General features: G+C 39.3%; 1 protein-coding gene across 10 annotated transcripts; it reads right to left on the minus strand.

The window, feature by feature from the left end:
• Nucleotides 1-62: 62 nt before the first annotated feature.
• Nucleotides 63-26,792, minus strand: KMT5B (lysine methyltransferase 5B). Of its 10 annotated transcripts, none has more exons than XM_039728302.1 (10): nt 26,657-26,792; nt 19,967-20,203; nt 19,163-19,310; nt 9,767-9,932; nt 8,496-8,605; nt 6,484-6,650; nt 5,815-5,834; nt 5,521-5,657; nt 3,595-3,782; nt 63-2,262 (listed from the first exon to the last, which is right to left on the minus strand). In XM_039728302.1, the coding sequence occupies exons 2-10, from the start codon at nt 20,118-20,120 to the stop codon at nt 797-799; spliced, it is 2,556 nt and encodes an 851-aa protein (XP_039584236.1). In that variant the 5' UTR covers nt 20,121-20,203; nt 26,657-26,792; the 3' UTR covers nt 63-796. The 10 variants fall into 10 exon arrangements, with proteins under 10 accessions (XP_039584236.1, XP_039584230.1, XP_039584231.1 ...); XM_039728296.1 differs by having other exon boundaries at nt 3,586-3,782; XM_039728297.1 differs by having other exon boundaries at nt 3,586-3,782; nt 19,967-20,206; nt 26,657-26,791.

Below are 26,792 nucleotides of genomic sequence, written 5' to 3' on the forward strand. Positions count from 1 at the left end.
TTATCTAAAAGTATTGAAAAGTGTTAAATACAAGGTGTTTAATTTACGTAACAAGCAATAAATACACCATATCCAAACTTTATTCTGCATACTGCTACCCTTGTACATATAATGTACTAAAAAGTCAGCAAATTGTCAACACCTTTTCATATTTTTTTTCTCTTTTTTTAAAGAAATCAATTTGACTTCCAACCAACGGTTTGCTACTATAACAAAGGCCACAAACAGTACGTCTGGGACAGCATACAGTGTTAAAACTGACAAACTCCAAGGGGGAAAACCATCTAGCAAATAAATCGGAAAGCTGTAGATCATTGCTGGTGATGTTAACATATACTAGAAAACCTTAATATGCTGCTACTATGATTTTGTAAATTGTTTAGTCAAATATTGTAAGAGCAAACTAACGCTCCTACTGATCAAAAATAATTCTGTAGCCACACTGTATTCTCATTGTCCTGCATGGAAAGATCTGATGCAATTTCGTAACTTTGCTTGAGCCTTTATTTTACAACAGAGCATTACCTCTAACTTGGAATTGCACATAAGAAGGCTATTAAAAAGTACAATAAAAATCTGCACAAATCAGACTTAAGAAGAGTCAGTATGCTGTACACTTTCTACAATATTACGTTGATAGGTGAATAAAGAAGTGCTGCCACTAAGTTTTTCAGAAAGTTCTTTAGTTGAGGAATAATCAAATGGAATTTTTGTTGGGTTTTCTATTATTATTTTTTTTTTATTATTTTAAATTTTTTTTAGAAATGACATCCAGGTCAGTTTAAGACCTATAAGCTTATGCATTGAGCCTTAAAGACTGATCTTCTCTCCTCCTGGAAGAAATATCAATATCTATTGAATCCTTGCCAACAATAAGCCTTAATCTCTTCGCTGGAGGAAGAGGAATAAAGTCATCAAATTCATCATCATAGTCATCTTCCTCTTCATCATCCTCTTCTGATGAAGATTCATCTGCTGTTTCCTCTTCATAGTGACCATAATCATCTACTTCCATTCTCGACTCCAAAAGGGAGAGAGTTTCACTACAACACACACCATTTTCATGAAGGTCCTCTGGGTATGTCCCTCTGTTTTCGTCCTCTCGTTTTAGCTGTATTTTTAATTTTGTTGAACTATTGCCTGATCCTGAGTTAAACCCATTATTTAGCTTTGCTACATATAAATTGTTATCTTTTTCATGGTCTTTACTTAATTTTATGCTTATTTTTGAAGAATTCATTCCATCACTCTCTTGATCATTTGCCTTGCTACTGCTATCATGGCGCCTACGAAGAGTCAGTTTAGGGATCCCAGAGCTATTTTCAAGGATAAGTTGTGCATCATACCTCGTGATTCGTCTTTTCTTTTTACTTTTTGCAGTTCTAAAGCTGTCTTTTGCTTTAAAATTGTCAGTTGTTACAGAGCAGCCACCAGATCCAGGGATACAGTCTTTAAACCCAACAGGTGTGTCCGCCATGTTATTCCTCTCTTCGAGTTCTGAACGAGAACTAATCAAATCTGGTACTTCATCCTTCATAGGTGTGTTGTGCATAGTATCAGTTTCCTCTGTTTTAGAAGATGGTTTCACAAGCTTTCCTTGTCGAGATTTCTTTTTTGATGTGCCTGCATCACTTTTCTGGCACCGACCCTCTCCTTTATGTGATGGTCCATGAGCCACATCGTTGTCGTTTAACGCACGAGACTGCTGCTCTGCAATGTCCGATTGTGTTCCAGTCAAGTTACTCTTATAGCTATCCAATGTATTTGGTTCAAGCTTTGTGTCAGAGGTCTCCTTCAAACTCATCCTTGTTCTCATCGACCTCCTCGTGATGTATGTGCAGGGTGCAATATCACCATGCTCATAAGCACCTTTCACAGAATTCAGTTTATGTTCTCTCGCTGCATGCCTCGTTAAGCATCCGCTAGAGACTGCAACTTTGACTGGTCCCTCCAATTCTTTATCCTTTTTAATGGGCAAGTTCTTATACAAAACTACTTTAGGCTCTTTGAGAACTAAATTTCCCATTTCAAGCTTTCGAGAAGCATTCTTTTGCTCTGGTCTTTTGCACTGATTTCTCAACTTTATCTTTGAAAGTAAAGGCTTTGCAGGCTTTCTCAGTCTCTTTGGTACCCTGGAATTATTTATATGAGTTAGTTTAGATGAGGTAGAGTTTGATGATGCTGGAATTCTTGATATAGACTGTCTGGTTAATGTTCTATTTTTGCTGTTCTTTTTTACGCCAATTGAAGATTTTCTGTTAGCTGAAAAAGAAAAAAAGCAGTTTTGTTATGACACTACTGTATCCTGAATTTCCCACTCCCAAATACTGCAGTTATTTATTTGGGGAACCTCAAAATATTCCATGAGACAGGAGACAGTATGTAGTAAGGAATGAGACGGCTTACCTTGCAACTCAGCTTATGAAAGGAATTGCCAAACAGGCCACAAGTACATGAACATTTCCAGATACACTTCCCCTCACTACCCCAGTATACCAAGCCGTGTTTTTACTCAGTTTCTTCTACCAATTTAAAAAAAAATCTATTTGACATTATCCACAGCTTTTGCTGAGTATTATTCCAGTAAACTCTGACGGTCAGCATGATGTAATATTATCTCTAGGATTTTTTTTCATGGAGAAGGGGTGAAAAAACCCCAAATACTTTTATCTAATGTAATGGTTTCAATTTCAAGAGAAACCACTGCCTACTGTGGCATGCAAAGGAGTTTTGTCTACTCAACAGAGGTGCAACTCAAAATACTGGTAATTAGAAATCATAAAAAGATTTGGGGACATTTTTAGGTGGTTTTTTTTCATTGGTTGGTTGGGTTTTATGTTTTGTTTTTGTGTTTCATTTTTTTAATATCACATCAGCAAACAGGAGACAGATGGAACCGCAGTATTTTACACAGCTCCAAACCTGTTTACCAGTTAAATCAAAGTTTAAATTATTTGTATTTTGCCCATACTGAGGTTAGTGGAGGTGGGAAAAGCAAGTAAATCATACTCCCTACTGCATGGACAGAAGTCTTGCAGGAAGATTACAAATAACAATCCCTTCCAATTTCTTCTGAAATCACTAACTGTTCACTTTCACTGCACAAGAGGTACCTGAACTATCAACACTGTATGTGGAAAGGGAAGAGCTGCCCAGTTTAAAAGACCTCTAAAGGAAACAACAATTTGTTTAGCAATATCTACTAAGAGTATTTATTTAATAATTCTTTTCCTAAGAATTCAAACTATATAAGTTTTCTTTCATAAACCATACTACTGCCTGTGGTAGTTTACTGTATTTTGAAATACAGAAATTATTGGCAGGACTTTAACTGACATGTTTATAAATATTTGCTTTTGATATTAAAAAAAAGAAAACAAAATAACATACCACCTATTGTTCTTCAAACACTTGTGGAAATCCATGAAGTTGCTGTTTAAATTGCCTTCAGATTCTTAAATAAATTATTTTTAACGACCAGTATGTGAGAAGCATCTCAACACTAAGAGAGGAATTCCATTACTGTGGAAGTTTTCCATGTTTTTGTGAAGCCTTTAATGACTCCAAGCTCTTTCCCTTACTTACTTGCATTACCTTTTTCCTGAGTGGTATCTGCATCAGTGTTGGAGCTGACAGACTGGCTGTCTGAATTCTTGCTGCTGTCACCCAACTTTTTAAGTCTGTTCAGTCGTTTGTCTGTTTCTCTCAGTCCATATTTACTGTTAATCACAGGAGTAGGTGCTGGCAACCCCACTCTTGATTTAAAAGCACCAGTTCCACGTCTACAAATAAAAAGAGGACACAAGGCATTAATAAATCTTAACGTAAACTTAGAGCTTTGTTTCATATACAGTAGTTTGGATCCCAGGTGTATCTGGATCAATGATACCAATAAGCCACAGAACTGGTTAGCATTTTGTGGGCTGTTCTGTCTTCTACCTGTCATCTTGGGTGCCTAAATGTCTCAGCTGGACAGCAAGAGATCACCTAGGAAGAGTGCATGGACATATGCAGAGAGATGCAAATCTTCCTGGTGATGACTTGTGGAGGCTTGAAAGAAATTGTACGGTGCCAAATCTCCCACTGCTCCAAACATACCCACAGATCCTTAGATCCCACCATTTTAACATTGCAAATTAACACTCTTTACAGCATAGTTAAAATTGAGACACTTAAATATTAATTTTTTGTGGCATACAAAGTGACTCTTACCTCATCAGTCTTGAAACAAGCAAAAAATGAGTCCTTGTAACTCCCCCCAAAATAAAATCTTATATATTTGACTGCCTCTGCTACAGCTTTGTAACTAAAAGCAGGTTCCTAAAGTCAGAATTACCCAAAATTAGCTTTAAAAAATAACATTTTCATTTACTTAAAATACAAAACCAAAAAGTTAATGAAAATGTTCAGACACATAAAACTAGTTTGTCCTGAAAAAGAAAGTATGCCCATATTACACTGAAATCAATGATCAAAAGAATTTGAGAAAAACCCCATATTGCTCCATGTCACAAGGGAAGAGCAATTCTGGTGCCTATTTATTCAACACTTTGCAGTCTCCAGGACTGAGGTACATTTTTACTAGTAGCTCTTGAGATTGTCTGAGATTGTATCCTTCACTTGGAATGACATAATATCACATGAGATTGGAGGCCCAAGCCAGAATGTTTTCCCTTTAATTTCAAGATTTGTTAGTGACCAAAGTAGCCAATAAAAATTAAAGTGGGATTATTAAACTATTTTTATGCAGGTGCACTTAGCTCTTTCCCAATATGAGCAATATTTTGTCCTTTATTTTTCTTCCTACAGTTGGACCAAACAGAACAGTGAGTTCTGTGCAGCTCCTCTTGGAACTGAGTGAAGCTCTCTCAGGTAATGCTGAGCCTCCCTGCTCACAGTGAGCAGAAGTTTCAACATGGCAAAAACCAACTATGGAATTCTTTCAACTGATGTGAAGAAACCAGGGTGGGACAGTACATGTGAAGAACAAATACTGAAGGATAAACAGAGAGAAGCAAATACTGTCCAAACCAGTAGATATTTACAAATACACAAACCCCCAAGCTCTAACAACACTGGGTGAAAAACTACTTTGCCCATTCCCAGCAGAAGAGAACTTCAGTTCCACAAATAAAACATTACTGGAATTTGCTTTATCAAGTGCAAAGAAGAGCAAAAGTTGGGGATCAGTTCACAATGGTCTTGCAGAAGCTCTAACTGCTTTTCCTTCCAATTCTACTTTATTCAGTACAAATATTTTTAAGGATCTACATCCCTGTTTTGTTCTGCCTCATTTGGGCTAATCGCCAGAATGGAGGATCAACAGATTAAGAGAACACAGAGTTCTCAGGAACCATCACCATTCTGTAACAACACAGAAAAATCACTATAGGAAACAGGTAGGAAACAATTATTTTGTGTCCAAAAATCTGAGTACTCATAATAAAGGACTTTCAGTTTCACAAAATAGATCATGAATATGCCCAATTCCATCTGAAAGCCATTTACATCAATGCATACCTTTCACAGGTGTAACATTCGCAGTATTCATTGTTTTCTCCAAAAAACCCATCTCCGTAGTAACAAGAGATTTCTTCTCCAGGTTCAATATCTCGTAGAGCTTTCACACATGCTGTATCTCTGCCTGTTGATACGAACTGGAGAAGCAGATGACAGGAAGGGAAAAAAAGATTAATCACTAAGGTTGCACAGTATCTGAGTAAGGAATAAAACTAAAACAGTTGGGGAAGAAATGTTGGAAGGACAAAGAAATAGAAAGTAGGGTACTTTATTTATTTATAATTTCTTGCTTACCTTACAGTTAGGTCTGCAATCTGAAAAAGGTCCAAAAGATAAAGTCAATTAACTGTGGATAAGACCTGAAACATGAATAGTTGTAGATATCTAAAGTAAGGATTCACTTTGACTTCAAAAACTGCAGAATCTCAACTAAATACTGGGAATTAAGTTAGTACTGCACAAAGCCATACACAAAAAGATTCCTGCTTTGGTATAGCTGCATTTCTGAGCTCTCCCCTATGCTATCACGAATGTCCAGTTTCCCTCCTCTTTAGGGTAAACAGTTTCATCTTAAATCCTACCTGCTCTTCCTTTGGTACACAAATGCAACACAATCAGCTAAGCTTCTGCAAAAGGTTAAAGAGCCATAAGAAGTTCACCTAATCAAGATGTTACTGTTGACTGAGTTCACAAAGAATTCAAGGTAACCCACAATATGCTCCACTAACTGAGCTGCTAGTTCCAAAGTCTCTTTCAAGGAAGACAGCATCGCTTCCTAGAGCCTTCTCTGAGTTTCACAACCAATCAGCTCTGGCTGGGAAAATCCCAGTATGATTTTGTCCTACATTAATATAGCATGTCAGATTCAGACATTTTTCTCCAAGTTCTTGTGCTGTTTGGCTCATATACAACACTTCTGAGTTTCTTATGCTCTTCAACATGCTTCCTATACTTACTACTCACCATGATTGATAAATGCAGCAGGACCAAGCCATAGTTGTGCACAGTTTTTTCGTGTGGAATACATGACACTGAAGTCATTTTCCCCATGTCTCAGCAGCATGTTTTCTTCCATTTCTGATAGTTCAGCAATACAGCCCACAAGTAATTCTATTTTATCATTTCGTTTCCTTTAATGTAAAAAGAGTAGCAGAAATAAGACTACACGTGCCAAAATTATAAAATAATTTCACAGAAAGAAAAGTTGTTATGGGATCAATTACATCAAATCTGACGTCAGAAACAATTACAACCATTGTTTCTACAATTTCCTGAGGCTGCTTGCAAGAGTTGATTACTTCAGCTTCTGCAATTGTTAAAACTAAAAGCAAGATCTTTTCATTTGTGTACACTCCCTCCCCATCACCACTTGAGAAATTGACTTCCTCCAGCTGCTCTTGCTTGTGTTTCCTAAACTTCTTCCTGTGACCAGGAAAACCCAGCATAATGAAAATGCTTAGAGCTTCACGGCTTTTTAAATGAGGCCCAGTAGTGACTGGGCCTCATTTAAAAAGGAATTCAAGCAGGATGTTTTCCTCACTCATGTTCTTCAGCATGAAGCTGGTCCTTGAAATAGAGTGAGGAGGGGGAATGACACCTACAAAAATCAACAAAACCATGAAGCCTTTGTGTGCAGACAGCCCGTGTGCCATCACGCCTGGAGCAGTGCAGAGGCACTGAATGCTCGGCCTAGCAGGAGCACATTTCCTTGCACGGGTATTTTTTCCACTGCTCTTCAAAGTGGCCATTCCATATTCCTCTGGCAGAGATGACCATGCAGATGCTAAAGGTATATGAAGAACACAGACCAAAAGCAAAGCCTTTTAAGTGCAAATTTCTCTTTTGACAGAGACTGCTGAGTACTCTAATCTCTAGTTTTGAGTCTTGACAGGTTTCCAGATATCAGCAGGGTTCAGATACCTTTTAAGTGCAAATTTCTCGTTTGACAGAGACTGCTGAGTAATCTCTAGTTTTGAGTCTTGACAGGTTTCCAGATATCAGCAGGGTTCAGATGCAGCCCTCCTGTCTTGCTCACTCCTCAGGCTTCTCTAGATTTTCAGCATGCAAAGTTAATCTATTTTCAACACACCCACATGTAAAGCTTCGACCCAAAAGAATCAGCCAAGGGGTGAATTCAAACAACATCATCATCAACAAAAAAAAACCACCCAAGCAAACAAACAAACCCAAAAAAAACTCAAAACCCAATCAGTATTTTTTGGGTTGTATCGTGATTGTGGAACTCTCAGCTCTAGTCATGAAGAGTCCTCAGTGTATTTAAAGTTTCCTCTACAACATGTGCAGGTTGTGTTGCCACCAGCAGGGTGTCTGGCCACTCAATCCCAGTGTGAACATAACCTCATTTCCTCACCTCAGGTGTGCTGGTATGAACGGCTACTGCCACAAAGCAAAGCTCATACAATTTGTGTCTACATTTGAAGTGATTTTAAAATCTGAATCTGCTGCTGCCACACACATGCTTAAAATGTTAACTCAGATGTGCCAAAATGAGATGGGGCACATGGGTTCCAGCCTTGTGCTTCCAGGAGAGATTTATTTTGCAGACTCAAAATATGCTAACAACACCAGTTTTAAAAAGGCAAAAAAACTCATTTCCCCCACAAAATGTTATTGCTGTGTAACAAATCTGCCATAATGTCATGTTTCTCAGGAAGTCTAACAACTCCCGAGTAGAGAAAAACAATTAACTGACTAAAAACAAGATTTTTTGAAAAAAGTATAATGAACACTATATGCATAAACCCAAACATACAAAGGACTACCTTCCAGAGGCATGGATCCTGTATTAAGTACTTAGCAGAAACAGAGAGAAAATTCAGTTTTCAAGTAACAATAGAAAACTATCTATTTCACTGGTTACAGTTTTAATTCCAATCACACTTCAAAATATATTTTTATAGATTCTTTCAAATAATTGACAGAAACAGAACACAACAGTAAACTGTATTTCTTACCATTCTTTTGTTGCAACGATTTTGGCTCCATTTTGCTCAGAAGAATACCGATTACAAGGCAGTATCTCAAACCCACTGTCAGTTGCAAACATTCGTAAATAAATAAATACCTGCAATGAAAAAACCCAGTACTTGTCTGTTACATGCAAAATGAAAGCAGAGAGGAACTTCTTACATAAATAATGAAAGTGAACTGTACAAAAACACACACAAAATGGATACTGGAGCAGGATGCTGTCTGCTGAAATGTGTTTCAATACATTTAAGCTATACATATTATGTTGATCATATTTCTCCACAGTGACTTGCAGGAATCGTCACACAGGTATTAAGATTATCCAAAGAGTTTAAGAAAATTAAAGACACCTGGAGTGGTACAAAATTGGTCTACTGAAAATGGATCATTTTTTTCTTAAAATCACTGAATAGTCGCATTCAAGAAATCTCATATCTTTAAGAACCAGTGAGACTTAATAATCTCTAGAAATCCATTTCATTGTTTGAAGTTCTGAAAAATGATATTACTTCCACAACAAACCTAGATACTGAATTCAGGGACTCTTGAAATCTTTTTTTTTAGGTTGAGGTGTGACTGTGTTACTCTAAAAACCACTCTAACAAGGAAGAACTTTTTCTGCTAAATCTTTCTTGCATTACTAGATTTGGTGCATTTTAAAGTAGGCCACATTCCTTTTTGATGTACCTGGAAACAACAGACTCATTCTTGAAGAAGCATCTTTTTTGTTACATAAACAGTACCATGGTTTTTTTTCCTTTGAACTTTGAGAATCAAAAACTGTTATGCTACATACAAAATGGATTTGGGGCATGGGAAGTGGAGGAGGAACAACCCTTATGGGTATAGCCCCTATACCCATAACAAATGGGGTATTTTGAGGTAACAAGGCTACTCCCTTTTCCTTTATCTTCCTTTGTCGCCCAATTTGATTGTCACCCAGTGGAAAGTAAAAACAAAAACCTAAACCAAACCCCAAACAAACCACAATACAAACAAATTATGAAGGGGAAAAAAAACCCCTTCCTTTCTACATGCTATTAATAAAAGGCAATACAAGTTAACAAGAAAAAAAAAGGGGAGGGTGTGTCTAGTTAAGTCTTTAAAAACCAAAGGAAGTTTCTCTTAAAAGACAGTAAAACAACATATAACAGAGCACTTGATTGCTTTACTATTGCTACATTCTTAAGAAATTTTTACTTTTTCTTTGCCTTTCAACCATCTGAAAAAGCACATTAATTACAAATACACCTACATGTTCCTTGAACAACCTTTCCTGCATTTTGTTCTTGTTAAGAAAATAGTGCCGGGCCCAGTCACCTGACGTCAAGGACTTGAAGGCTTTTTCTAAGTGCTCATCTTTCTTAAAACGTTCAATCACCTCTTTGAGTTCTTCTTGCCTTCCTTTAATAGGTCGAAATCTGAAATAAAAAATAAAGCTATTCCAGTCCACCATCAGCCATTCTTAATTTTTCCTCAGTTACAGCACACAGTTCTTTTGCTACCCATATAAATATTTAACTCCCTGTATAAAGACACTGAGCAACTTTTGCCAAACCCAAAGCCTTTTTATACTGATAAAGTCACTACATGGGTTTATGTGGATTGCAAATTTAACACGTGCATTCATATAAAATACAACTCTTAATCACAACACAAGAAGTATCTACAAATACTAACACACGGCAGATGCTACATCTGTGGAAGATTAAGGCTCCGAAAGTTAGTGCAATTGTAAGAATTTTTCTCCGCAAACAGGAAATCTTGGGCATGTAAACATGAAAACAAACACCTGTACATTAGCAGAGACTTCTGCCTTCTTCCCAATGCTTGAGATTTAAGAGAAGCTACCCTTCATATCTTCAGTGGGAAAAAGTTACAGGAAAAAACCTGCATGACTGCCAGAAGTGGAAGCTCCGTTTTTGAGTTGCAAAACCACCAAGAGAAAGCAGCCCTTAGGTATTTTGCCAAATCCCTGTAGATTGCCTTTGACTGAGCACATACCCATATGTATGGGTATGCTCTGCTTTGGGGCAGAGGTGGGGTGTGGGTATTCCTAAATGCATGCCACACCCCAGGGGACTCTTTACAAAGATAAAAATTTCCCAGGATCATGGGAAACAGTTTTCTGCAGCTCTTTTTACAAATCAAATATTCTGCTTACAGAGCATATGACAGAAGTGCTAAACAAACCAAGAGTTTTGAGAAAACATATAAGAGTAAATCCTGTTACTTGTTGCGGGAAATGCATTACTATGCTGATGTTATTTCTCTTACTTGCCAAATGAAATCTGTATTTCATTACAAAAGTAAACAAAGGGGGAAAAAATTCTTGAAGTTGATGGAAGGAAACCTCAATCGATTTTCTCACTGATAACTCTGTTTTTTAAATTGCCATATGAACTGGCTTATTGTCACCTTAGAATGCTGAATGTTACAAGTAACTTATTTTACTATGACCACATAAGATTTGCCTCTTCCACGCAAGTTGTATAAAGGAAGCAAAAAAGCGTTACCTCCTGGTTTTGTTTCACTTTGTAAAATACTAAGAGTCTAATCAGAAATAAGTAACAACCATGAGGATTCAACTTCCTTCCTCAGAAGGAAGATCATTTATGCACCTGATAGAACAAAGACAGATCTCCAAAGAGCAGAATCACTTTCAGCAGGTTATCAACGTTCCATGCTACTGCTTTTATAAATCTCTCAAATCTCCATCTGAAAAACTTCCTTGTGACATAATAACTAACCTTTTAGACCTTTTTGAATCCAGCAAAATTTATCAGCATAAACCTGTGAGCTTTCAGAGGACATGGCAAGTAAGGAGTTCTGAGCAGACACCAGGTTCAGTTCTCTTTTGGCTGGGATATGACATTGAACAAGACAGCAGGAATCAGTCCAGATGAACAAATGCCTGCTTACAACTGTAGCACACACCATGCCATGAAGTTTCAAATCAAGTTCTTTATTAAAGACTATACTTGTACTGTCATCCCAAAAAGGTAACTACCTAACAAGATGATGGGACCTTATCATGCAAGAAAACTCCCCTAAGACTAGAGATGACACAATCATTATTTTTTGTTCTGCAGCACACCAAAGTCTTCCTCAACTTGCCAGTCACACATACAAATATCTCTGCTCTCCCAAATCCAGAAAGACTCTGCCCAGATTTGATAGTCATAACTCACAGAGCTTCCTCATGCATGAAGGGAATTTAAAATCATGTAGCCTGAACTGAACCTGACTAGTTTCAGAACAGGATTTGCACTCACTTTCAATTTCAACCAGAAACAACTTTCCCAGCAAGAAGCCAACTGCACTTACACCAGGAGAAGTAGGGAGCTCACCAATTTGCACAAACATGTAACAGTAACATGTTGCTTACACCTCTATCTGCAAATCCTACACATGGGAAAAACCCACAGGATTTCCAGTTAGAATTGGTCTTCAGCTATGTCTGTTTCTGCTGGCCTACATGAATGACTGCCCTCTCCATTACACTGTATTTTACATGTTGAAATACAACATTTTTTAGCTAAGTGACCTGCAGGAGCAAAGATGGGTGGAAAAGCCATCACATTCAAAATTGCACTAGCACATGAGACAGACAATGTATGTGCTGAAACACATCATCATACTTATTTATCATCAAGAAGCTTGGTCTAGGCTAGCTAAGAAAGCAGTATCCCAACTGAACCACCAGTGTGGAAAAGAAATACAGATAAAAAAGAAGATCAGATGCTAAGCTTAACAGTGGCTCTCAAGACCTACAGAAAAAGAATCAACACCCACTATTTTCTAGCAATTTGAAGCACATCTTACAGCCCCAAGTGCTCATATTTTAGCTGTTTCACAAAACATTATTCTCAAGAGGCTGACTCTAACCTGACCAGCTACCTTAGGTAGCTTGGAACTGGCCCCAGCCCTTAAAGTCACTGGCACACCTCCATGGATCACATTCAGCAGGTGTCTCTATGGATTCTTCTCTCAGGCACTACACTGCTGGTGGAATTCATTTCAGCGATTAGCAGAAACTTTTTAAACACCATTCCTGTGAGGTAAAATAGTGTATGCCCAGGCCCTTCAATGGCCAAAAAGATGGCTGGAAACAAGAAAGGGATGAAGAGATTTTAGAATCCTCAAGATGTTACAAGGTCTGATGAATGCTGGACTTCATGGCAGGCATTTCAAACAGGAACTGGGGTTTTTCAAAGAATATGACTCTCTGCACCCAGGGGCTCAAAAATTAATACCAAGGACTCTCAGCAGCACCTCTGTCAAAATGTTGTTCTTAGATAGTGACAAGACAGATATAATGAGGAAAGACAAACAGGAATCCAAACAAGCAAGAAGTATACACAAGTGTATGGAAAGATGCTGGAAACCAACATTATGTTCAACACTTCACTCCAAGGGTTCCCAAACAGATGAAACAGAATGTGCACCCTGAGCCTGAGTTAGAGGGCTGCTCACAGTTCAACAGCACATGTAAATTGCACCGAGAGCATATGAAGTTTGTAAGCAAATTCAGAACTACAGTCCAGACTCCTCATGAAAGCTTTAGTCTTTCACAGGTGTATTTCCATATATACTTTAAAAGGTACCTTCTCATTTGAGACAGTGAAGAAGCCAAGAAACCCTAGAAGTCCAATGTTCCTTAAGAATTTGTGTCTGCTGATAGATACTTCATTTCCCCCAGGAGTATAATTAATTAGTTTATTCATTCGTTTTTTGCAACCAAAATGCCAATTGATTTTGAGAAGCAACCTTGCATACTACCATTTTGCTGTTACAGGGCTTCCACATTCACACACGACATAAAAAAACCCCCAAAAACCTATACATCTGCTAGAAGAGTTTATACACTGTTTCTGAGCTCCACCATGAAGAGAACCTGAAAAGGCCCCACAGCTAAATGTATACATATAAAATGAGCCAAAGAAACTAACTTTTAATCAGTAAAACAAGTGACTAGTTCAAAGAAGAGAGATAGAAAGAGCACAAGGAAACCAACAGAACAAACCAGCCAACCCAGTCTCTGAAAAAAAGGCAATTAAAATCAGAATTGTTTATCCAGACTTTTGGTTTCCTCCTGTCAAGAGTACCCTTATTAAATTCCATCATGGAAACTGAACAAGACACATTGGTGTTTGAATCTGCTCACAGACACAGACTTCTTGAGCCGCCCTACGAGCAGCTTTACAGGTCAGGTCTCATGGGACATGAAGCCTTCTGCAAGACAAGTCAGGTGTTAGAAGTGGGCAAAGAATGAAAACCTCAGCTACGACAGGGTCTTTAAAGAAATAGTATCAGCCCTTCCTGACAACCTGCAGAATATAAACTTTTCACACTTCCCTAGAAAATGCTTTTTTTTTTCCCTAGTCAACAAGATCTGATAAAGCTGTGGCTACTGCAGTTTCAAAACCAGACAGAAGATGATCTCATCCCAACTAAGGGCAAACTGACATGGTCTCAACAAGGAAGACGTAGGAAAATGGCCTGGGGAAGCAAAGCTCTTTCCCTCTCAAGTTTCTCTTACCTCAGGAGTACTTAAAGACTCTTGGAACTCCAAGGTATAAAGCCAAAGGTCAGTGAGATGCTTGCCTATAAAGGAAGTTAAAGGAGAGTTTCTGGTAAGTTCAGAAGCACAGTACCTTGCTCAGTCTCAGCCACTGAGAGCAGTGAGTTTGAACAAAAAGGATAAATTGATCCTGCAAGAGATCCAGTATGGAACTCCACACAGCATACAAGTGCATGATAATAAACAAGGTTTGGAAGTAAAACTAAGTTCTGACTAGGGAACATCAAGAAGAGTGAATTTATCAAAACTACAGTTTACTTCCAAACCTTGTTTATTAAGTTCTGACTAGGGAACATCAAGAAGAGTGAATTTATCAAAACGATATCAACCCATTAGCCTTTTAACAACTGGCACCTTGTCTGGATGGTATTTCTATTTAAGCAGCTCTGGAAAACAGCATGTTCACCTAGTACCAGAGATTGAGCACAAAAGCTGAAACTGCAAGCCTGTTAAGCATTCAAGACAGCAGAATAAGAGTTGAAAATGATCTATTTAAAATAAGCATAAACAACTTAATTAACATGCATTTTGGCTTCCTCCCTGCCCAACCCTGTAGTGTATTTTTTCCTCAAAGCTAGTTATACAAGTTATGATCAACTGGTTCAGCATTTATTGCCAGTGTTTTCATACAGAAAAAAATTAATGTTCTTTAAAGGCCAGATTTCAAAACAGCACTTTTAATGAAGAAAGTAATCCACGTTACTTAAATTTCTTGAACTGACACTAAATTGTGGTCAAAACTCCAATACAGCTGAGAACAGAAATTTCTCACAATTAAGCAAATAGGTAGTTTTAAAAAATAAATATGGGGAACACAAGAAACCCCCCAAACCAAAAACCTAACACTGTCCTCTGATCCTATTCTGACACTCCACATGGTAAATTTAATTTAGCATTTAATCCAGCATGACTGCTGGATGCAAGCCATTCCATGTTTTGAAGATGTAACACTTTTTGTTAAAGCTAAAAGTACAAATAAGAAAACTGTAAAAGCAAGGTGGTGGGTGCTGGTTTGAGGGGCAGGGCATGGTTGTTTAGGGTAGTTTTTTTGTTGTGATTTTTTTTTAAAATTCAAAACATTTGGGAACAGCAAAACAGTTGGTTCCAATGTAATTACTGTGTGATTTATATACAGTGAAGGAAGACAGCATTATATACAGTGAAGGACCAAGGTAAAAGACTTTACTGAATCAAGCTATCTGTAAAAATAATCTAGAAAAAAATGGAAAAATCAGATTTTATGCAAAAGTCAAAACAATCTTGTAAAGCATGCAGACACTGAGGTCTGAAGAATGTAAAAGCTTCACTTTAAAACAGGATACCACTACGTAAGAGTTGTGTACCTCTAATCCAGTATCTCCATAGCACTACAACACTGAAGCTGAACTGTATGGCCACATAACTTTATTTAGCAGAACCCACATCACTTTTCCAGCCTCCAGACCTCACTCAAGATGAATACTGAACCCTTCAGTTGTTATACTGAAATGAGCTAAAGAACACAGAGAAGATTCAGCACAGGCTCATAAATGCAATGGAACTGCTTTGTGTTTTTTGTCTCTATGCCTAGTGGTGACTCTAAGGGATGAGAGTGATGTTCCCTGTCAAGTCTGGTCACATAATCAGTGACTGCTGTTGAGGCAGTGTCCAGAGAAGCAGCTTCCTGTACATCATCCCCAATCACTTAATGTTTCCAATGGAAAACATGGAAATTCTTAAAGCTTGGTCCTTTAGTCCCATGTAATCCGACAAAACCACCCACATTACACACCTGTTTGTAACTTCACTAAAAGCAGCAAACAGACCACAACATATCTGACTTCCTAAACCACTTGCAGATTTGGAGACACACTGGAAGTGCTCTCAGTATCCCCTAGCATGATGCTGGTGCTTTAGGGAACCAGGAAACAGCAGCAAAATGATCCAGAGTCTGGCTTAAGGTTTAAACAGTAACACCTTGGTATGTGAGATAGTATGAAGAGCCACTAAGGCATGTGACTTCAAGATTCAGTGCTCAGCATAGGGAAAAGCACCCAAAAATAAGAGATGGTAAGACAGGCAAGAACTCACTTGGCATTTTACAAGTGTCAGTTTTAATCTCTAAAGTGTTTGTAAACTTTCAACCCAGGAAGAGTAGCTTGCAAAATGAGTTGTTTTTTATCACAAACAAAGGCTGATAAAACAGGATTTCTACAAGAAGCAACAAAACCTCTTAGAACAGTGATACTTGACAAGAACATACTTTCTAAGACATGGGGTTTCTTTTATTAACTGCTAAACTGCTATTCTGTTGAGATAAGAGCTACAACATTGATGAAAGAATGACAACTGGGCCTGTAAAAAGGGTTGGAAGCTCTGAAAACATCCTGTTTTCTCTTGGAAATCCAAGAGGATGAAAAAAAATACTTTTGGGTAAAGCCACTGAGGACATTTCCAGTGCTACATGTTATACTGTCCTTCAAATCCCTAGTGACAGGAAGACATTTCAGAGGAACACTGGACAAACACATTAAGGGATTCAGTTGTAAGCTTTTAAGAAACAGTCTTCAGTTTTTTCAGGCACTCCTGACTTGACAGTTTACAGAGCCAACAGCCCTATTCCCAAGATAGTGGGCATTCACAAACTGTAGGACTTTATTTTTATACACTCAGAAAAAACCTCCAAACCAAAACAGAATAACGCAGCAAGTTACAGTCATGTTCTTGTCATCACCCTACCATAAGATCATTAACTCAATATAAAGAAGATGGAAAACAAGGACATTTCAACATCAACCTAGATACTTTACTTTTTTCTTAAGGTTTTTTTCTTCAATCAATATATTCTGGACAAATCAAATTTACAAACTCTTCAACTGGAAGAATTAAGTAGAAAAAATGCTTACAGAGAAGACACTCATGCATACAAAAGTACAGACATGGCTTCCAAGGTAAGAGGAAGAACTTCAGTAAGTGATCATCAACTTAAAATGGGTTGCAAAAATACAAACCTCTTACATATTTCCAACACAGCACAGCAGAAGAGTGGCACAGACACTTTCACAGGGCATCTTCAAACAAATCAGAACAAGGGAACAGGAAATCTTTGCTTGCCACCATAACTGCCTGTTTTACTTTAAGTGCACCTCCACACACAATCTATGTAACTAATATGACTCCATGGCGCTGAAGCAAAAGATGCCCAAACATAAGCTGCAAATCTTCAATTCTACTACATCATAATATTTGGGTACTGGCACCTGGCATTTCGGAAGCAGTATAGTTTCTTCATATCTGCTTTCCCCCCACCTTCCCTCAAAGCCATTAAAACAACAGTAAGGAGCTCTAGAAAGACTACCAGTTTACTAGATGGAAAAAGATAATCTAAGCATCACAGCCACAGTAACAAGCAGGTGTCATCACTACACCACAAAGATAAACAAGAACTATGCTGATGCCTGGACTTTAATTATTACAGCATCAGAAACTTTCTCAGTATGATAGAGGCAGCAGGTGTGCATCTGGTAGGAGTTGTAAGCCTCACCTAAGTACTTCCCATAGTGCTCCAAGATTATTAACTACTGTCGTTGAAGACTGCCTGTAACTTCTCCAAGTCAGAGAAAGGAAGAAATACATGATGATGGCCTCTGTGTAGCCTTTTGATTCAAAATAGTAATAAATAAGTATTTTAGTTGACAACCTGTCAACATAAAAAACATTCATGAAAGTAGCTTCTCCAACTATTAAACAATGACTACATAATTTCCACAGCAAAAATCGTAATAATTAACAACTTGTACATAACCTGCAGACTATCATTCATGCAACAGAACAAAAAATTCCTTTCAGCATATATTCTTAACTTGATTAACTGATGAAAATACAAAGACACTTCAAACTGAACTGTAAGAGTATCTACCTGGATGTGCTACTGTAACCAATAGCAGGGAGGGAAGAGGAAACATTCCAACATCCTTTTTAAAGGTAGATGTTGCACACTCCAGCAAAAAGGAAAGATCTCTTTGGGGTAAGTCTTTACAGTTATTAGGACTGCACTGCTGCAATTTCATGTGCAGCTGATGCTGTCAGGCTATACCAGCAACTATTTATGTAACATGACAGCACCAATTCATCTAGCAGTCATTTTTGAATCAATTGGTTTGTTGCATACATACAATTTGCTGAACTGATACTGTGTGCATATGACTGCTGCACAGGTGAACTGTCCTTTAAAAATAGTCACAGCAACAGTTTGAAGGGCTGAGAGTCTGTTTCCCATCATGTGCTGCCAGGAAATTCAGCTCTTATTATTGCACAGCAGTAAACACACAGTTCCTGTGCTTAGAAATTTATAGTTTGTATACAGTTTCCCCACTGAGCTATCAATACAGATCCTGCATGCAGGCAAGCTTAAGAGAGATCTATAGAACCCAGTTATCATCAGTGATACATCTGTAACAGAGGGAGAAGCACAAACAGCTAAACCCCGAGACCACACAGAATTCACAACCAAAGCATTCAGACGGATGTGTAACAGTGCAAAAGTAGGTGCAACTCTACTAAGCAACTTTCCAGCTGGCACACTCATTTATCTTATCCACACAGACACATCTGAGCAGCAATTCCGTCAGCAGGGGTCTGCCAGAGCTTCAGATCAAGTAGCACCAACACTGAACTGCTCAGGAGCTACATCTTCCGACGTATGAGAGCAAGGAAGGAAAAATAAAGCATCCAGGCACATGGAATAAACAGAAAAGTTACTAAACACTGGCTTCTGCCTTTGAGTAATTTCAAATGACTACTGGTTTCAAACTTACAATCAGTTAACTGTTTAAGCTAGAAAATGGTGCCTATTACCAACCTGCTCTACAGCACAAATACATGGAAAGCCCTATGATGGAGCACCGTGAGAAGCTGCATTTGTAGTGCCGAGTTCCAGACCCACATGCAACACCATATTAAAGGCAGAAGCAACTCGCAAATTTGCGTTCTTTCACTTTCTTAAAACATGCACAAAATTCCATGGTTTTGCTGATTTACATCAACTAAGAAGATGAATTCTTTTCTAGAAAAATAAAGACAAGTTACCTAGTATTCATTTTGTGTGTCTGAAAACCTAAATAGGGATCAAGAACCAAACTAGTTGCTAGGTCATCATTTTCACAGAGTTCCTTGGCAGACATTCCAGAGGAAGGCACATAACGACTTTGTCCCTCAAATCCTGAAGCACCACTACCTGCAAATAAGAGAGCACAAATTAGATATCATTTAAGGGACACTATAGAGCCCAGCTACATTTGGGGACAGACAGACACACAGGCTGGAGGCAAAAAATATGGAACAGTTGAGGAAGATGATGAAGTACCTGGAGAAGCAGAATAAAGGACTGTAAAGGACATCTGAATAAAGGACTAATTTTTATTTAATCCTTCATCCCAGACCAATAGCAAAAATAACAATCCAAATTCCTTAAAACCTTTTTTAAGGTTTTAAGGAGAATGGCTGCAGAATGGCTATTGATGTAAGTGACTTGATTAAAAAATGGGGTTTACTTCCACAAGTGTACTCACTGAAAGTTAGGCAAGTACTTCAAATTATGTTATCCACTTCAAATCAAACTAGTTGTCACTTAGTGCCAATCATGCATTTTATAATTACAACAGTTCAAAATTAATTTACACCCAGTTATTCTTACTTGACTTTTAAAGTGATCTGAAGAAATCTATATTCCTGAAGGGAGTTAACACATCCAGATAATACATACGTAACTAATATTTCTGATGTTAGCTCCATGCTGACTGCAGACCTCCCTCATGAATTAAGCATGGCAGAAGCCCGGCTGGCAAACTAGGAAGTGAATCATAGCAGTGAGCAGCAGAAACATGTACGTACATCTGCTTGATCTTCTCTCAACTCCATTTTTGCCCGTCTTTGGATTCTCCTTTCCTGCATGCTGCAATTTGGTCTGCGCGTGGTCATTAGATGACTTGCTTCCACTTCTCCGGCCATTCACTACCATGTTCTTGGATTCTCCCAGCCACTTCATACCCACAGACAATCTGACTCAGTTGCATTTAGCCACTTTTCAAAAGGCTTGGAGAAGTGGATGAATAAATTCAGTTCCAATTCCTACTGGAAGTAAAACAAACATGATTAGAACTTACTGGGAAACTGTTTTCAAGACACAGAATTAAAAAAAAAACAAACAATAATACCCCAACAATAATAATAACAATAGTAGTAAAAGAAAACTGAAACACACCCTCACCCCCAGCTCCCCAAAGAAAAAGTGGGGAAAGGTGGGAGGAAAGATGGCAATCTGCATTTGCATCAGGAAGAAAGAAAAGCCGTCATTAGCACCAGTACACAGAACTGTGAACAGGTGAAGTATTGTCCTACACTTACAGTGGCATCTGGCAGCAAGGATGCAATTCTAGAGCTGATAAATTGCTAATGGCAGCTCACTTGTAAGAGCTGGACTATACCCACAGATACACCTGTACAAGCATATGTACATGTGGCTCCAGACCCAGAGTATTTTCAAATACATATCCAATAAAGATTCTATCTCCTAATACATAAAACCCATAACCTACTGGGAACTCTACCCCAAAGACCATTTTACACGCATCCTCCAAGAACTAAAGATGAGCAGAATTTAGAAGAACAAAGGAAAAAACCCAATCAGAAAATGGACATTTTTGGACTGGGATTAGGGGAAAGATGTTACATCTTTGTTCAAAAATCAGAGCTCAAGAAACCCTCAGTGATGACCTAGAGGACCCAGGCTACTATTCTTACTATTCCATTTTACAAAACAAACCAGTCACAACACACCGGGTTCAACAGGCCAATACTACGTGGGCCAGAAGTAGAGTTGCAATTTTACAGTACGTAAGTGTCTAGCAAAGCACATGCTAGTTTTTGCCTGCAGTCTCATGTCTTTTGTATAAATAATTATAAGAAAGCTAATAATGTTTTTGTACACAGTTGTATCTCACTCTGTATAACTTGCAGGAAAAGATCTGATTTACACAGTTATTTTACAATTGCACTTACACATTATTAATTTATTCTCTTGATTTTAATTCACCCTCCTCCCTACTGCTTCCTCACAAAGAAATAAATTGTGCCTTTTCACTTTACTGCAATTATATAAAAAAGCAATGCTCTGTTCACAGCTGGTAACAGGCCATTGCAACACACATTTCAATCTGATGAAGAAAGTCACAACAAACTAAGACATGTTAGAAATACTGTCTTTTGTAGAAATTCTGCTTTTTATCAGGTAAGAGTAGTAAATTACTAGATTTCTGTTAGACACCTACGTGATACTAAAGAAATGTTTATGGCCAGATGATTTGTAATTAATTATTTACAAAGATGCAGAAGATTGAGGCAATTAGGGAAACACGGTAAAGAAAAATGTGTTGTATATTAAAAACGCATTGGCTCAAGCATCTTACTAGAACATATAACCCAGAAACTGACAGGTTTTAGAACTTTTTACAAATTGTTACAGAAGGGCAGTAAAGACTATCAACAAAGTGTAACACAGTCACACTGAGCAAAAGCTGGCTCAGTTACTGCATCAATATCAAGAAAAAGAATTGAGATTGTTTCAGGACAAAGAATATTTTTGCTGCCAGTAATAGAAGGGATTTTCTTTAACCTCAAGATTAATTCTATTAATTCAACTATGTAAATGGGCTAGGTCTACCCAAAGTACTACCAAAACACCCTTGGATAAGCTTTTTTTATTTCAGAGTTTGCCTGACAACATACACATGTAAGTTTATGGTAACATACATCTGAAAAAAAACCCCAACCCAACAAAACTTCAAAAACAACCAAACAACCCCCTTAAACTTCCTTGTTAAGCATCCCACCTGAACTTCTGCCAGAAGAGCAACTCTGAAATCTGCCACTGACTGACTTTGACGTAAACACTTAATGACAAACCCACTCTCAAACTTGGCTTTTCTTACTTCTCAATCTATTAATTTTACAGGTCTATATACTCAATTAACCCCCAATCTGCCATGTTTTTGTAACACTGGTAATGAAAAGCATTAGGACAGAAACTACGTTAAAGACTTACATGAAATTCAGTCTTGGTGTCTTTGTACACCAGGACTGAACTCCACGCTGTGCTGTGCTGCAGCTCAAAAGCAGCACAGGTGAATGAAACGACCATGAAGTGTGACTGTAGGTGAATCCTGTATTGTACCCAGCAGTCTGGGGGAAATGCTTACTGTGGCACTTTCTGATAATCACCAGGTACAGTAGCCACAGTGGGCTGAAGGAAAGGCATTCTCTGCATGGAGAAGGAAACCCATCTTTCACAAGGACCCTTTGGGCAGGGTAAGTCCTGTCTGTGCTAACACACTTCTGCTTAACCAATAACAGCAATGACAAGGAAGGTACCACTGCAAAGGTAAGAAACAACATGGCCATGGAATGATACTCAAACTGTACTAAATATTAGGAAAAACACTTTGTTCTGCTCCAAAAGAGACTGATATAGACAGCAGTGTAAGTCCTCCTCAAGCAAAACCAGGACATTTAGTGATGCATAGCAAAATTCTGGTAAAAAATAATTATTTGTTTGGGCTCATCAGCCTAATGAGCAAGAAAACCTTTGTCTCCATCTACTGCTGCCTCGATTTTCTAGTATCAGTGAAATGACAAACTTGAAGACTCCGAGTGTGCTTCTTCGGCCACCATTCAATAGGACAAGAGGCAGTGGACAGAAACAGATGCACAGAAGTTCCACCTGAATACGAGGAAGAACTTTACTGTGCAGGTGACTGAGCACTGGAACAGGCTGCCCAGAGAGGGTGTGGAGTCTCCCTCCCTGGAGACAGTCAGGATCTGTCTGGACACAGTTCTGCGCCATGTGCTCTGGGATGGCCCTGCCTGAGCAGGGAGGTTGGGCCAGAGGACTCACTGAGGTCCCTTCCAGCCTGACCCATTCTGTGACTCTGTGATTCCTTCTCCCAGTACCCAAAACAAGCTTTCCAGACATGATACCAAAAGCCAGAAACACTAGCGAGGATTCCTCTCCCCATGATTATCTCAGCTGCTAATGCCAACAGAAAACATGAAAGGAAGCAAGAGATCACTAACCACCACCATGTGGTATTTAATATATCTTCTGATGTGATTTGTTTTCACTGCTTTCTACGTCACATTCATACTGACAAGTCCTTTAGGAACTGAGGGAGAAAAGGCAGAGATGAACACCATCTTCCCAGCCAAGAAAACACTCAAATATATTTACACCACCACATACTTCGAAACTCTTGCAACAGAGCTCTGCCACCAAAATCTAACACCACACCTGGATCACTCAGGAGTTCAGGTTTACCTGTAACAATGAAGTTTATCAGCACAATTAGAGCTTCCAAGGGATCTTCTGCATTTCAATATAAATGACCACAATGCTGCTTTAACCCTTTATTAATATCACCACTACTCTTTAAATCACATTGCCTTTAGCAATTCTATTATGGTAGTTTGACAGGCACATTTCCTCAAATGCCAAAACATAGCTCAATTGCATTTGGTACCTCTCACTGAGGTATCTGGCATTTCATTGCAACAGTACTCTTAAAAATGAAAACTCAAGTTTCATTTACTTGGTTCTAAATTTATTAAACCTATTGACACTTTCTGAGCATTATTTCATTATTTGCTTGTCAGTAACATTCAGAAGCACCATTCAACAACTGAAGCACAAACACAATTCGTACAGACAGGCAACGGACCTCCTTTAAAATACAGTTTATGGATTTTTAAAAAAAAATATTTTTAAGAATACAAACACCTACATTTTGGCTCACATGCCTTTTTTTTTTAAATTAACAAGAGCTGCAAGAACGTTTTCCTCAACAAGACAGTGACCTAAAACAAATATAAGACATAAAAAACAAACAAAAAAACCCAAACAAACAACAACAAAAAAAACCATAACAAAAACCCCTGCCTCAGCTCTTCTGGACAAATCAGAGGTATCAAGAGAAAAGACAAAGGTTTGCTTCTTGACAGCCCTACAAAAAGTAAACAGACCTTGGAATTCAGGAAGCAGAGCAAAACTGTGCAACTAGTTTTCCTATAGGATCATCAGAATAAAAATGACTGATCAAAATCAAAGCTGAAGGAAAACTTGCACAGCTTTAAGGAGTTCCAATAACAGTTCCAAGTCTTGTTGAGAACACTTGAGACTACTGAATCTGGAGGTTCAGTGAACTGGACCCCCAGAAAATGTTTGAGTCTTTCTTTTCAGCTAGTTAGTGCTGGGAATAAGCTCAGTGCAGAACTGGACAGGGATTAATAGTGGCTGTGCCACAACTGACTCAAGTCAGTCCAGACTCCTGCGGAGGTGCAGCCCCAGGATGCAGGTTTGGGAGAGCACACCTCGATCCAAAACTGACCCAAACCCAGCCTCCAGTCTCTCACCAATAGCTTGGCCTGTACATTCCCCCTTTTCCTTGTGCAGCCACGCGATTTTTGTGTGTCAGTGTGGATACTAATCCGAGCACAGCACAGGCACAGAAGCAATCCAGTACAGCACAAAATGAGCATCAAAGAGCAAACTACACTTGAGCAGCTCCTGCCCCTCCTCCTCTGCCCTGCCATGTCCTCCACCGGGTGCTCTCTTGGGGTGGGGCTGAGCACAGCCCCCCAAAGCCCGTGTGATTCCCTCAAGTCACTGCAACAACTCCAGCGTTCAGCAGTCACAGAGACAATATAAAAGCTCGGCTGCTTCCAGGAGAGGCAGCACCTCCTTCCTCCCACTTGCCAATTCACACAAACATTTCCACCAATTCCAGCACTCCATGGACTTCTCCCTAACCCAAATCAGCTCTGTGTGTGTGCAGCTATGTGACTTACACAGGTTCAGGTTCAGTCTGAGGTAGCCCCACCGTGGCTGGGTCAAACAGTTCAGTGAAGACTCCAAAGTAGCGTAACTCCAAAAGTAGCACTGCTGCCCCCCCACCTGCTTGTGCCCTCTTCCATGCCATTCTCCCTCTGTGTCAGCAAAACAAATGCAGAGCCAAGCGATCTGAATGATTCGGTCACCGAATCAGGGGAGTCACCAGACAAATCTGAACCTGGCTGCCTTGAACCAGGAGTGGATGTCATGGGGCAGGGGGGACACACAAGGTCAGGGATGAGGTCAGGAGTACTTAAGCTGGGACTCCTTTGCATCCTCAAACCACAGCTCTGCTTTGGCACAAGAGTATCACACCTTACACTTACTGGGCTGACTTGGGCAACTGTCTGTTGCCTTAAAGCATGTGCTGTTTGAAGGGAGGAGCATGCTGGGAAGTGTAGTCCTGGAACAGGATACTGCTAACAGAGCAAAAAAAGGGCCCTACTCAGTCCTGTTACTGAGTATACAAGAATACATCATCCCACTCATTCATTTAAATGCAATACGTTAAGCAATTGCTTTAAGTAAGTCTGAATTTCCAGTTTGTGAGCTCCAGTGGGCATAAAGCAGAGACGTCTGTGTCTACCTAGTCCTAATAAGAAAACAGCCTCATAAAGAAACAATAACATCCAACTTTTCAACCAAGTAAGAAGTGATTTCCTCTCATATTGTTACTTGCAAGGAAGAAAGCAAAGATCTGAAAAGTTCAGTATTAATGAAAATTGAAGCAGCTGCATCCATAGTTATAGTGGTTAGATTATGGAAACAAGGCATGGCTCCATGAGAACTCATCCTACAATACATTTAACCTCATTGATAAAAAAACTGACAGTATGTATTTACAGTTACACTATTAAACACTGACCATATTACCAACTCATATCACAGAATCAATTAGGTTGGGAAAGACCTCTGAGATCATCGAGTCCAATCTGTGACTGAACACCACCCTTTCAACTAGACCATGGCACTAATTGCCACGTCCAGTCTTTCCTTAAACACCTCCAGGGACGGTGACTCCACCACCTCGCTGAGCAGCCCATTCCAACGTCTAATCAGCCCTTCTGTGAAGAAATTCTTCTTGATGTCCGACCTAAACCGCCCCCGGCACAACTTAAAGACTGTCGTCTTATCCCGAGACATGTTGCTGTGCACTGAATTTAACGCAGCAGAAAACTCCACAAAGTTCTGCGCTTCAGGTTCTCCCACTGCCAGTGACACACCCTGACAGAACACCGCGCACTCTCCCTCACTCACCGGTTTGAGCGTTTCCGAGAGTAACGTCTTCAAGGCAACCTCACTTTAAAGTTTCAGATACAGATGTTGGACAAATACGTGCCTTTTACTCCTTCCCTAATGGCATGTATCCTCCGATAAAAAACCACAAAAAGCAACCCAAACAAAAAAAAACATACCAAAAAACCCCCAAGGCAACTAGTCCGGCCATTCCACCAAAGCGAGGCAAGATCGAGAGTGTCACTAAAACCATCAACCCAGACGTGGAACTAGTGGAGCCGGCAGAAACTCCCGGCGCAGAGCCTCCTCACGGCCCCCCCGCGCTCAGGGGCGCAGCCCCTCACGGCCCCGGCGCCTCCCCTGCCCCACAGAGCACACACAGATCCTCCCCAGAGACCCAAACTCACCGCCCCGCGCTGGGGTCCCCCGCCGGCGCTGCCCCCGCTGCCACTGGGGGAAAATGAATCATCAAAGGCAAGGGTGCGGGAGGGGGGGAGGGGGAAGGGAGGAAGCTGAAGGGGGGAAAGTGAAGACCGAGCCAGG

The sequence above is a fragment of the Passer montanus genome, unplaced genomic scaffold, assembly GCF_014805655.1.
Source record: "Passer montanus isolate IOZ18808 unplaced genomic scaffold, ASM1480565v1 scaffold65, whole genome shotgun sequence".
Classification (NCBI taxonomy): Eukaryota; Metazoa; Chordata; class Aves; order Passeriformes; family Passeridae; genus Passer; species Passer montanus.

What these genes read in the sequence shown, in the direction of transcription:
- KMT5B (XM_039728296.1), bottom strand. Translation starts at nt 20,120, where the DNA reads ATGAAGTGGCTGGGAGAATCCAAGAACATGGTAGTGAATGGCCGGAGA. An exon ending in TGCTGCATTTATCAATCATG is followed by an intron (nt 5,835 to 6,483) that starts GTGAGTAGTAAG and finishes GACCTTTTTCAG; the next exon opens with ATTGCAGACCTAACTGTAAG. An exon ending in GAATGTTACACCTGTGAAAG is followed by an intron (nt 3,783 to 5,520) that starts GTATGCATTGAT and finishes TTTTATTTGTAG; the next exon opens with ACGTGGAACTGGTGCTTTTA.